We start from the raw sequence: 14035 nt of genomic DNA, 5'->3' as shown, positions 1-14035 counted from the left end.
GGTGGTTTTCCAATGCCTCGCAAAGATGGTTATCAATAGTGTTATCAATTACACTTTGGATGGTGTGTCAATACACCCAGTCACTACAAAGATGCAGGCGTCCTTCCTAACTCAGTTGCTGGAGAGGAAGGAAACCACTCAGGGATTTCACCATGAGGCCAATGGGGACTTTAAAACAGTTGCAGAGTTTAATGTCTGTGGTAGGACAACAATTAGGATGGATCAACAACATTGCAGTTACTCCACAATACTAAACCTGCATGACAGAGTGAAATAAGGAAGCCTGTACAAAACAAAATTATTTCCAAAACATGTAACCTATTTTTAAATAAGGCACTAAAGTAATACTGTAAAAGGTGTAGAAAATAAATCATGTTTTTGTACTGAATACAAAGCGTTGTGTTTGTGGCAAACACAACACATCACCGAGTACCACTCTTCATATTTTCAAGCATGGTGGTGGCTGCGTCATGTTATGAGTATGTTTGTCATCAGCAAAGCATAGGGAGGTTTTTAGGTTAAAAAGAAACGTAATAGAGCTAAGTACAGGCAAAATCCTAGAGGAAAATCTGATTTGGTCTGCTTTCCAACATACACTAGGAGATAAATTCACCTTTCAGCAAGACAATAACCTAAAACACGAGGCCAAATTTACACTGGAGTTGCTTACCAAGACGACATTCAATGTTCCTTAGTGGCCTAGTTACTGTTTTGACTTCAATCAGCTTGAATATCTATGACAAGACTTGACAATGGCTGTCTAGCAACGATCAACCAACTTGACAGAGTTTAAAGAATTGAAAAAGAATAATGGGCAAATATTGTACAATCCAGGTGTGAAAAGCTATTAGAGACTTATCCAAAAACAGCTGTAATCACTGCCAAAGGTGATTCTAACATCTATTGACTCAGGGTGTTGAATACTCAAATCAAAATATATTAGTATTTTATTCTCCATAAAATGTTTTTAAATATTTGCACTTTTCTACCACTCTGACATTTAAAGATGAGTGTGTGTAGATCGTTGACAACAAAAAAACGACAATTAAATCCATTTTATTCCCACTTTGTAACACAACTAAATCTGGAAAAAGTTAAAAGGGTGTGAATAATTAACTGAAGGCACTGAAGTTATGTACATATCTACCTCAATTACCTCGTGCCCCCTGCACATCGACTCAGTACTGGTACCCTGTCTATATAGCCCAGTTATCCTTACTAATTGTGTTTTACTTTTCTATCTATCTTTCTCTTTGCACTGTTTTTAAGGGCCCATAAGTAAGCATTACACTGTTGGTCTACACCTGTTGTTTACAAAGATTGTGACAAATAACATTTGATTGGATTTGATTTGGAATAGGGCGTCATGGTTGTATTTCATGATCACTCTGGAAGAATTGAATGATTCCCTATTCCTGTTCCTGTGTTGTAATCCCACCTGTTCCAGTGCTGTCGAAGGGATGTTATTCCCTGTTAGCCCCCCTCCTCTCATCCTGGGGTGAAAGGAGTCTTTTGTGTCTCTACCTGCTTGCCTCTCTCCTCTCCTCACAACTACGGTTGAGTGACTGACTGGCCAAGTGCGAGCGCATTAATCCTCGTTAACTCACACCTGCCTTTGGGGTTTTAGCGTAGGAGAGGAAGAAGAGGGAAAGATGCAGGTGTCGAGTGGGATTTTGCTGGGACAGCCGTGTGTGTTTTTTGTGTACGTGTGTCTGAGTTATGACATGAGGTGAATTTCGCTCGTCTAGTGGGATAGGAGGACACCTCTGTGACATCATCACCAGCGCTTCCAAAACAGCCAGAGCCGCGGTGTTGCGGATAGACAGAATATGGCAGAGTATGCTTTTGGACACTACCCTTGGCAGCCTCAGAAGAGGAGTAGTGGCCAGAAGCTCTCCTCCTCTCCATTCATCTCCTCTACTCTATTACTGTCAGTGTGTCTGGAAGCACTCAGTGAAAGCCCCTCTCATCTCCCCAGACATATTTATTCTCAGGTATGTCCATGTGTGCGTTCCAAGTGGCACCCTATTCCCTATATAGTGCACTACCTTTGAGTAGATCCCCTATGGGCCCTGGTCAACAGTATTGCACTATAAAGGGCAAAGGGTGCCATTTGAGGCGCAATCCGTGTGCCTGTCTCCAGGCCAGAGCAGATCAAAGCTGCAGCCAGACGTACATAAACACTAATCCTGTGAGATAAAGGGTTCTGGGTGTAGAGTCCACCGGGCCTGCTGGACAGACAGGGATGAGACACAGGTACAGACGGACAGAGACTGTTAAAGGTAGGGAGCGATGGTGATGGGCGAAGAGAGGGAGGGAGGACGGGATGAGCTAGGATATGTAGCAGACTATCTCCTCCTTTACCTGAATGGACTGCCAGTGGAGGATTTACAGTTGACACTGATGACTCTCTGCTGACTTTGCACAATTCATTCTTGGTGAAGGGGAATATGAGCGGGTTTACAGACCCCAGACCTGAAGTTAGACAACTAGGAGAAATCTGCAGCTCATCTATCTGTTTTTGGACTATGCGCTACATCCCAAATGGCACCCTATTCCCTATGTTGTGCAATATATAGGGACAGGCGTGCCATTTGGGATAGTCCAAAAACGGATAGATGAGCTGTACATTTCTCCTAGTTGTCTAACTTCAGGTCTGGGGTCTGTAAACCTGCCAGGGTTTCTCAGTGAACCCAGTCACTCTACACATTCCTGTACAGTTAACCATTGATCCCAGAACACGGTTTCATTTAAAGGGCCACTGCTCAGACTCACGGCCAAGGTTCCGACTATCTATGCCTGACATGTGGCCTATATTGAAACACGAATGTGCTATCATCGTGATGAAGTCACATCCTAGTTGTCTGTCGACAGAGAGGTTCGTGCTCTAGTGGTGACTGTTGATAATGGCATTACAATGATATGTCTGTCGACAGAGAGGTTAGAGCTCTAGTAGTGACAGTTGATAATGGCATTACAATGATACGTCTGTCGACAGAGAGGTTAGAGCTCTAGTGGTGACTGTTGATAATGGCATTACAATGATATGTCTGTCGACAGAGAGGTTCGAGCTCTAGTGGTGACTGTTGATAATGGCATTACAATGATATGTCTGTCGACAGAGAGGTTCGAGCTCTAGTGGTGACTGTTGATAATGGCATTACAATGATATGTCTGTCGACAGAGAGGTTCGAGCTCTAGTGGTGACTGTTGATAATGGCATTACAATGATATGTCTGTCGACAGAGAGGTTCGAGCTCTAGTGGTGACTGTTGATAATGGCATTACAATGATATGCCGTGGTGTCAGTATCTCCTGTCCTCCCGATTGATGCCTGTGGCAGTTGTGTGGGAGACGTGATTGATGTGTGTAGGGAGAGACAGATGCACAGCTGTCTGTCTCAGTGAGGTCCCAGTCGTCCCCAGTCATCTGCAGTGATTATCTCTGTCAGCTACAGTTTCATTGTATCCCTGCTCTCGTTTCCTCTCCGCGCATAGTATACATCCGCTTGGCAACCACTAAGAACCTTTCCTTCACTTCCTCATTTCATCTATTCATTTCCCAAACCTATCATCTCGTGCCATGCATATTGAATTCCTGAGTAATAGATGGATAGATTCTAGTGTGATTGTCGTTCCGTTCTGTCAGTCTGTAGGATATACTGTAATGGTCATTACGGTAGAGACGACGAGAGAGGGGGTGAATTGACCCTGTTCGTCTAACTATCACACAGACAGCAGTCTGTAGGATATACTGTAATGGTCATTACGGTAGAGACGACGAGAGAGGGGGTGAATTGACCCTGTTCGTCTAACTATCACACAGACAGCAGGATGTCTGGCAGCATGTCTTGTAGGCTGCTGATATGTGATCCTACATCCCAGTCTGTCTGTTTGCTCACACAGTGTGAGAGAAACTCTTCTACTGGACCCAATGGTTAGTGTGTGTGTCTGCGTGAGAGAGAGAGGGATTTGCACGTTCTTCGGCAGATTGTTGAGAAAGCCAAACTGTTAGTGAATGTGTGGGATTGACTCGACAGTCAAACAACCTGTTGGTTTGCTCTGTACCTGATAGGCCAGGGGCGGTTAGGTGTGTCACAGGGAAGAGGGGAGCTGATATCTCTCTAGACACCTATTGGTCGAGGTACAGTCGGTTTGGAGTCATTGTTGTGATTCAAATATTTGAATGTTCGGAGAGAGAAAGGGGTCAGTTGGTCGCTTTGTGGTGCTTTCTCGGCACCTGCTAAATAGGGCTCAGTTTTCACTGGTTTTCATTGGTCGCTGTACCTTTAAAATGATATTGCGCAATAAAAGATGGTTGCCAGTAAAATAAAAAACACTGCCATCTAGAATGTCTGTTGTTATAATGGTTGGCTTTCTTCAAGGATTAAACACTATTCCTCGTATTACCATCCTACTTGACTGTGGTAAATATCAAAATGATTTAAATAATCACATTTCCACTGCAAACAAACCAATGCAGGGAAGGATTGGTCTTTGTGTGGAATGCAGGGGTTGTCCTTTCCTTCTTTCCCCTGTCATAGTGATTTAGGAGCGGAACATACCACTCTCTTCCCGCTGTAGGGGGGGGTCTGAATCCCCCCTCTGTCTCACACGGGTGGGGTTGACAGGTTTGCGAGGAGAACCTGTCGCCTGTCGTACAGATGAGACGTCTGCCGTTTGCTTCTTCCGTTTATCTGTGAAAACACTGCTGTTGTTGTTGGACGGTGTGGGTGGTCACCAGGGTTGTGGTCACCAGGGTTGTTCACCAGGGTTGTGGTCACCAGGGTTGTGGTCACCAGGGTTGTGGTCACCTGGGTTGTGGTCACCAGGGTTGTGGTCACCAGGGTTGTGGTCACCTGGGTTGTGGTCACCTGGGTTGTGGTCACCAGGGTTGTGGTCACCAGGGTTGTGGTCACCAGGGTGTGGTCACCAGGGTTGTGGTCACCTGGGTTGTGGTCACCAGGGTTGTGGTCACCAGGGTTGTGGTCACCTGGGTTGTGGTCCGCTTCGTTTTTTTATTCAGTCTATTGAATTGAAAATCACCTGTTGATTCTATGCAGATTTTTCAATTCATTACGAACGTTTAAACGTGCTTCCTAAATTGTGAGTTGAAAAAGAATTGACCCCCCATCATGATGGCCACACTCTGTCAGTCACAGACCACAGACAGATAGTAACAGCAGTGTCATCGATCTCCAGAATGGGTGGGTGGGGCAGTTAGTGATACAGACGAGGGTGTTGTTGTCACTCACTGTGACAGATGGGAACCTTGGTGGAATGTCCCAGTGTCCGGCTCCATCCAGAGTGGCGCAGCGGTCTAAGGCACTGCATCTCAGTGCAAGAGGCGTCACTATAGTCCTGTAAACTACAGAGACTGACTGGTGTCATGCATATCACCGTCTCACAGTCTGTTAACAGCCTTATTAGCACCTCCTGCCTCATAAACAAGATGCACTGATGTAAAGTGAGTTTTGAGTTTCTCCCACTTATGCTTAGGATCCGGGGAGTGGTTGCTTGACTAGACCTGCGTCTATTGGAAAACAGATTGCGGTTTACTTCATTTTATTAATCCCAATGAACACAATTCAATCATCATATATATGATTCATTCACTGTTGCAGTATACTGCCTGGACTCTTAGCTGAGATGACTTAATAAAACAATGAGTGACACGCTGTGACTTTTTTATCGTTTGGACAATACACCTGTTTGTTTACTTTAGCATATTCGGCTCATATCATCTTAATGGTTATTACAAGTTCATAAATGCTTGGCATATCGTAATTGTAACACACACGGAACACGAAAGAAAACTGTAGCACACTGTTGATCTTGATGCTTCCCACAAATGGATCTTATTTCACCAATGTCTCAGACTCCGTAGACCTTCATCGGGGTATTTCACCCACTCCGATATACTTGTAAACGGCATCTTTGTAATGTAGTGTGTGGTGTTTTATATCACTATGGGGTGGGTCCTGTCGTCTCCCATGTCACTCATGCAGTGCTATTTACCCTCGGAGAACTCCTGTTTCCATGGCGTCTGAATATGACACGCCCTGGGATGACTGGCAGTGATCTGCCCAGGGACACCCCGTGTGTACGTGTGTGTGTTGCCCTCTCATTGACCCTGAATAGAACAGCTGGGGGGGGGGGATATAAATAGCATTTCTCTTGGGATGCCACAGGACAGTTTTCCTCCTGGAAAACTCTCCCTGTATTTAACCTTGTCCTCCCCTGTTAATGGCCTGTTGTCAACCCTCGTTCCCTCAGCATTGTGTGTGGGGAACAGTATGGGATTCAGTGGCTCTATGTAGTTAGTCACTTAGAGAGGCAGGACTGTGCGCTTGTACTTCATGGCCAATAAAGTAGGCCTCGTTCCTGGTCAGTTTACTCAGTGAGTGAATAGCTTAGATTTGCCTTTTGAGGACCCGGAGAGTAGGTGATGAAACGTTTTGTCAAGCACATTCAGGATGGTTTGAGCTGTACTCTCAACAGCGAAGGGTTTAGAGTGCTACTGTTGTCTTAAGCTGAGTGCCAACAGCTACTGTCTGGACCTGCTGCTTAATGTTAACACTGAACAGGTGACTGGAACCTCTTACACCTGCTTCCTGTTGTGTGTGTGTGTGTGTGTGTGTGTGTGTGTGCGCACGCACGATTGTCCAACCATCCCTGCTTGCATATGTGCTTGCGTTTCAATTAGCTTCTGGACCACCATGTGTACTGACTGTGTTGCGCGGACAGACAGGCAGAGGGGACAGGTGGGAGAGTAGACAACTTGGGTAGACTACTCTGTGATGGATGTCTAGTGTAACAGATACTATCTGTGCTAGTAGAGCACCCTCTCTCTATGGTGAACTAAGGGAACGTGTGTGTGTATGACCACATGGGGAGGGGGGGCTTTTGTGTGTTCTTCTCTAGAAGTATGTGGTGACTGTGGGTATAACAGAGTGGAAAACATTGGTCGTCTTGCTCTTCTTTGTCTGATAATGATGACACACTGGGCAAGACTTTTAGTGAAGAGGAGGAGGAAGTGGAGGCTGTGAGGAGACAACGGTATCAGCACCCAGTCTGATAAACAGTGTGAGGCAGTCTGATGAACAGAGGCACTGACGGGGGAGGGAGAGGGAATATAGGAAGGGGGGCGGGGCTAGAGAGGGGTGTAGGGGTCCTGAGAAATGACCTAATTTGGGGGAGAGTGACTGACAAGGCACCTGCCGCTCAGCCGTCTCTCTCACGCACGCATACACATTGACTCAACAAGACTCCTGCAACCCGATCGGCCACTCAGAGACGTTTCAACAGTATTTCAACTGCTGCAGCCACCTGTTGGCAACTCTCCTCCTACATCCCAGAAACCACAGTAGTAGAGCCCTGTAGACTCTCTCTGTATGCTTGGTGTTGAACAAATAGCCTAGCCCTGTAGACTTTGTATGGATCAGCCCTGTAGACTTTGTATGGATCAGCCCTGTAGACTTTGTATGGATCAGCCCTGTAGACTTTGTATGGATCAGCCCTGTAGACTTTGTATGGATCAGCCCTGTAGACTTTGGATATGGATCAGCCCTGTAGACTTTGTATGGATCAGCCCTGTAGACTTTGTGTATGGATCAGCCCAGTAGACTTTGTATGGATCAGCCCAGTAGACTTTGTATGGATCAGCCCTGTAGACTTTGTATGGATCAGCCCCTTTGTAGACTTTGTATGGATCAGCTATTTGTAGACTTTGTTTGTATGGATCAGCCCTGTAGACTTTGTATGGATCAGCTCTGTAGACTTTGTATGGATCAGCCCTGTAGACTCTGTATGGATCAGCCCTGTAGACTCTGTATGGATCAGCCCTGTAGAATTTGTATGGATCAGTTAAGAGTTAGCAGTGTCAGCTCTCTTCCTATAACCCAGCGTTATAACGAATGGGTCTAGGCCTATGGGCTCTACACGGAGTACACCAAACCCCCCTTTTGCCTTCAGAACAGCCTCAGTTCGTCTGGTCATGGACTCTACAAGGTGTTGAAAGAGTTCCACAGGGATGCTGGCCCATGTTGACTCCAATGCTTCCCACAGTTGTGTTAAGTTGGCTGGATGTCCTTTGGGTGGTGGACCATTCTTGATACACACAGGAAACTGTTGAGCATGAAAAACCCAGCAGCCATTGCAGTTCTTGACACAATCGATGTGTCTGGCATCTCCTACCACACCCTGATCAAAGGCACATTAGCTTTTGTCTTGCCCGTTCACCCTCCGAGCGGCACACACACACAATCCATATCTCAATTGTCTCAAGATTCAAAGATTCTTTTGTACACTCAGTCCATATGACATATGGGATAGAAGAACTGAGCAGTTTGCAGTTGTTCCACAAGTTGAAACGAGATCAGAGTCGTTTAATTACTTAGGAGTGGCTTTGAATCAGGTGGAATCACAATGACACCTAATTAATTCAATCTACCGTAGTCGATAGAGAACCGTGGCATGACAAACAAGTGCAGCTGCTAAGCTCTGCACAGAGAGAGAACGCTGGCAGAGACTCAGGACACTGGAAGCCAGTCCTTCCCAAGTCTCACTGTAACATAATATTTGTCAGGAAATCGCTGTGAGCAGCACATGTCTCTCGTTTGCGGGAAGTGTTGGTGTTCACACTCTTGGGGCTGCGTCCCAAATTGCACTATTATTCCCTATCGAGTGCTGTGCTTCTGTCCAGAGCAACGTGGGCCTTGGTCTAAAGTCGTACACTATATAGGGAATAGGGTGCCATTTGGGATGCGCACGAGATCTCCTCTGAGAAGGATCCATTAGGATTGAGATATTTACAGTAGGTAATTAAAGTGTGTTCCTGGACAAGAGGGAGGGAAATGCCGACATTTTGCTGTCATTGACAGGACAGGTTATTTATTCAAATGATTATATGCCTGCCAGTGACTCTGTCTAGTTGATTTAATGTCTATGATCGGGCCAGTTTTAACAAATTGGGCTCATTCATGAACTATTCAACAAAGTTTAACACCAATCTTCATGTGTTTAGTGTGGTTGAACTGTGGTTGACTCTACTACTCTGCAATACATACATGAGGATCACTTCTATATTCTACAAAACGCTCAACAAGTCTTAACAAAGCTTCATGGCTTCAATTATGTACATTCGTTCTGATCTGTCTTTTAACTGTTGCTCTGCTCTGTAGTTCATCCATTTAACCCCCCCTCTCGCTCTCCTCCCCCCTCCCCAGATGGTATCCATCGGGTCACGGCATTGTGCACCCTGCGGGTCACCATAATCACAGACGACATGTTGACCAACAGCATCACAGTGCGCCTGGAGAACATGTCTCAGGAGCGCTTCCTGTCCCCTCTGCTGTCCCTCTTCCTGGAAGGTGTGGCAGCCGTGCTCTCCACCAGGTAATGTGTCTGCTCCCAGAAAACCTGCTTGGAAGAGTCTCTGTATCAGGAGGGAATAATAACCCTCGGAACCGGGATTTCTGTCTAACCTGGGAATTTTTGGGGAAGTTATTGAAGTGTTGCAACCTTAGCTTCTACTCCATGGAGGTCCGTGTAGCATTCTGTTGCTGCCACAGCACTTCTGCTCTGTGTGATCATAAGACTCTCTACTCTCCACCAGCCGCCAGGCCATCTTTGTGTTCAACATTCAGAACGACACAGACGTTCGCGGCGCCATCCTCAACGTGACCTTCTCGGCGCTGCAGCCAGGGGGTCCCCCAGGGAGGTACTTCCCCTCCGAGGAGCTGCAGGAGCAGATCTATCTGAACCGCACCCTGCTCCGACTAATATCATCACAACAGGTAACTTACTCACAACAGGTTCTTTGAATAAATCCCAAATTGACCCCTGCCTACCCACTCCTGGACAACTGGGTCATGTACAGTTGGCCCCAAATTGAAGAAAATGATCAGGGAGGTACTATCCGAACTTGTCCAATAATAAATGTTTAGTTGTTGTTTTGAAAAGTTTAGCTACGGTGTGCCGTAATGAACACGACTGTAATGAACACGATCTAAGTCAGCCACTGATTCGAAGGAAAGACCGAAAACCAGCCATCTCTGTTGCCCATTTCATTTTCTGGATTTGAGCAATTTCCTAATGAATTGTATCCGTTCCAGGTGCTTCCCTTCGACGACAACATCTGCCTGAGGGAGCCGTGTGAGAACTATATGAAGTGTGTGTCTGTGCTGAAGTTTGACAGCTCCCCGCCCTTCATCTCCTCCGACACGGTGCTGTTCCGGCCCATCCACCCCATCAACGGTCTGCGCTGCCGCTGTCCTGCAGGCTTCACCGGGGACTACTGCGAGACGGAGATAGACCTCTGCTACTCAGGACCCTGCAGGAACAATGGGAAGTGTCGCAGCCGAGAAGGAGGCTATACATGCGAGTGTCAGGAAGACTTCACTGGTCAGTGGCTCCACTCAGTGAAGGAGTTGTTTGTGTACTGTATCATCCTTGCTAGCCTGTTCCCTGACCTGTTGTGCTGTCTTGCAAATGGTGCGAACATGGCCATAGTAGTTGGCAACGTAGCACAAAAGGTTTTGGGACCAGGCTAATACTTTCCTAGGTCTTTAAGAGATTTAAATTGTATGTAGGTACTGTCTGGTAAGTCACCCCAGCCACCATCAGAGTGTAGCTTCCAGTTTGGGTGAGGCATTTCATGGCAGTCACTTTGGCTCCAGACCAACTCTGGTGTTGGCCAACAGCAGGATGCACCAACCCACTGATGATCTATCAACTACAAATGACCCCTTTACTAAATGGTCTGTCTCAATGTGATTTATGTTTGCGATGAGGCTGGAATGCTGTCAAGCTGGCAGCCCCAGGTACACTCTACAGTAGGCCCAACTCCTGTCACTGTCTTTGTGTCTGAGTGATGGTCGAGGGGCGGAGCTATCAGATGCACTCAGGCCGTTTTCATGAAGTTTGCTGGTTTTTATTTATTTTATTTAACCTGTTTTAACTAGGCAAGTCAGTTCAGAACAAATCCTTATTTCCAATGACGGCCTACCCCGGCCAAACCCTAACCCGGACGACGCTGGGCCAATTGTGGGACTCCCAATCACAGCCGGTTGGGATACAGCCTGGAATCGAACCAGGGTCTGTAGCACCTTAGACCGCTGCGCCATTCGGGAGCCCCAGCAGGTCAACTGAACGGGACCTTTCATCTGATAGTGATACCACATCTCTCCGTCTCTCTGTCCCTGCAATGGGGCCCGGTAGAATATAATGACAACCCCGCCACTACTTTCCTCTTTCCCTCCTTCACTTCCTTATCAGCTGTAATTACCTCATTATACCACACTCCACCCTTCCTCTCCTCCAATGGGGGGGGGTCTAGTCTTTGAAGGTCACAGTTCGACCTCCGCTAGTTAGGAGCCATTATGTGGCCGATGACAGCGGGGCCTACTGTGTCCGCCTTGGGTTTCCACATTATTCCCGCATTACAGGGAAACAGATCCTCCTAATTCTCCTCGGAAAATGGATTATACCACAGAGAGAAGAATCATTACCAGGGTCCAGACAGGGTCCTGCCCCCCCCCCTCCATCCCACGCATACCTGGCTGTTCCCCTCCCCTCCTAGACAGATCTTGGCGGGATGATGGTTGACACAACACTGGAGCTGGAGTTGACGGCGATGGGTGGCGGCCATCTTAGATAAGGAAACTGATGGACTCGAAGATGGCCTGCAAACTTGAGCAAGTCAGCCAGTTTCCTGTGGTCTCATAGACAGACAGTCTGTCAGTGGGAAACTGAGCTGTGTGTCTGTGGTGGTGATGTGACGTCCAGACCAGTAGTCAGTGTCTGTAACCCTAATTTGCTCCTGGGGCGCCGTACAACAATGGCTGACCCTGTAAAAAAAAAAACATTTCACAGCACCTATCCGGTGTATGTGACCTATTATAATTATTATTGTTAGATTCTCCATGAGAACCATTCAGCAGAGCAATATAGAAACAGTGTCTCCTGTCTCTCAGAAATGGGAAATGGGAATGTAGTCTCTGAACGTGACTTTTTGTGTGTCTGACCGGGTGGGGATATCACTCTTAAACCTTACCGTCTCCCTCCTCCCTTCTCTCCCCAGGTGAGCACTGTGAGGTGAACACCCGGTCGGGGCGGTGTGTCCCGGGGGTGTGTAAGAACGGGGGGAAATGTGTGGACCTGCTGGTGGGGGGGTTTATGTGCCAGTGTCCCCCGGGAGAGTACGAGAAGCCTTACTGTGAGATGACCACCAGGTCTTTCCCCGGTCAGTCCTTCATCACCTTCAGAGGACTGCGGCAGAGGTTCCACTTCACTGTCTCGTTCATGTGAGTACTTGGAAACTATCTACTCTCTCTCTCCCTCTCTGTATCTCTCCCCATCTACAGTGCCTTTTGGAATGTATCGACTTTTTCTACATTTTGCTCCGTTACAGCCTTATTCTAAAATGGATTCCATAAAAAACAAACCTCAGCAATTCACACACAATACCCCATAATGACAAAGCGAAAACAGTTTTTTTGAAATGTTTTGCAAATGTATTAAAAATAAAAAAACATTATTTGCATAAGTATTCAGTCCCTTTGCGATGAGACTCGAAATTGAGCTGAGGTGCATCCTGTTTCTGTTTTCTGTTTCCATCATGTGTTAACAGAGCGACATGTCTACTGTACATGTTTGCGTGTGTGTAGTAAACCGTAATTTTGGTACAGGGAGGGTTGCACAAACAAACACACACTTAGCTCAGTTCAGTATACCAGTTCAGTGGGGCATGTAGAGACATCTTTATTGTGTCGGAGCTCACACAAAAAATGCTTACATTAAACACATGAGAGTGTGTGTGTGTGTGTGTGTGTGTGTGTGTGTGTGTGTGTGTGTGTGTGTGTGTGTGTGTGTGTGTGTGTGTGTGTGTGTGTGTGTGTGTGTGTGTGTGTGTGTGTGCGTGCGCACGCTCTTATCTGTTGAAACAGCCGTAGAGGAAAATGATCTATAACACCTTTCATAGTCAAGGCAGGGACACAGAAATGGGAATGCAGATCAAGTTCTTTGTCTCTCAAACAGCCCATAAATTTAGTAAACTACATTCTATTTGGCAGCCCTTATGTGGCTCTGATCAAAACTAGTGCACTTGCACCGTAGTGTAAATATTGTGTCAGATCTGTTGCTAGTCCCATTTGAAGTTCTAGGTGGGGTGAGGATCATAAAAGTGGGTGGATGTGAAAAGCAGAGTGTGTCGGTGAGAAGCGGTAGAACAGGGTGAAAACAGGAAGAGTCCTGTGATGAGGTACTCTTATCACTGTTTTCTTTTATCGTCTGTGTCTTCCTGCCCCCCTGCCCCCCCCCTGCACCTCCTACTGCCATGCTGGCATCTGGTGTCTGACTCTCGTGCCCTCTGTGCCCCTTATAGCACGCATGCAGGATGACACACACACACACACACATACAGTGGCTTGCAAAAGTATTCAACCCCCTTGGCATTTTTCCTATTTTGTTGCATTACAACCTGGAATTAAAATAGATTTTTGGGGAGTTTGTATCATTTGATTTACACAACATGCCTACCACTTTGAAGATGCAAAATATGTTTTATTGTGAAACAGACAAGAAATGAGACAAAAAAACGGAAAACTTGAGCGTGCATAACTATTCACCCCCACCCAAAGTCAATACTTTGTAGAGCCACCTTTCGCAGCAATCACAGCTGCAAGTATCTTGGGGTATGTCTCTATAAGCTCTGCTGTGGTGCTTTACAGCTCCTTCAGGGGTCTCTTTGTTGCCTCTCTGATTAATGCCCTCCTTGCCTGGTCCGTGAGTTTTGGTGGGTGGCCCTCTCTTGGCAGGTTTGTTGTAGTGCCATTTTCTTTCAATTGCTCAATAATGGATTTATAGGTGCTCCGTGGGATGTTTAAAGTTTCTGATATTTTTTAATAATCCAACCCTGATCTGTACTTCTCCACAACTTTGTCCCTGACCAGTTTGGAGAGCTCTTTGGTCTTCATGGTGCTGCTTGCTTGGTGGTGCGCCTTGCAGACTCTGGGGCCTTTCAGAACAGGTGTATA

At 46.5% G+C, this 14035-nt stretch overlaps 1 protein-coding gene across 3 annotated transcripts in view; it reads left to right on the top strand.

Moving 5' to 3' along the window:
- The window catches only part of celsr1a (cadherin EGF LAG seven-pass G-type receptor 1a), a 121888-nt gene that overhangs the window by 45298 nt on the left and 62555 nt on the right, over positions 1–14035 (top strand). For all 3 annotated transcript variants that reach the window (XM_042300062.1, XM_042300060.1, XM_042300061.1), the window contains exons 2-5: positions 9227–9395; positions 9616–9796; positions 10115–10403; positions 12082–12304. In XM_042300062.1, coding sequence (XP_042155996.1) covers positions 9227–9395; positions 9616–9796; positions 10115–10403; positions 12082–12304 — 862 coding nt within the window. The remainder of the gene's footprint in view (positions 1–9226; positions 9396–9615; positions 9797–10114; positions 10404–12081; positions 12305–14035) is intronic.

This window comes from Oncorhynchus tshawytscha, linkage group LG17, assembly GCF_018296145.1.
Source record: "Oncorhynchus tshawytscha isolate Ot180627B linkage group LG17, Otsh_v2.0, whole genome shotgun sequence".
Classification (NCBI taxonomy): Eukaryota; Metazoa; Chordata; class Actinopteri; order Salmoniformes; family Salmonidae; genus Oncorhynchus; species Oncorhynchus tshawytscha.
Note: the sequence above shows the minus strand (reverse complement) of the source record. Positions and strands in the feature narration are given on the sequence as shown.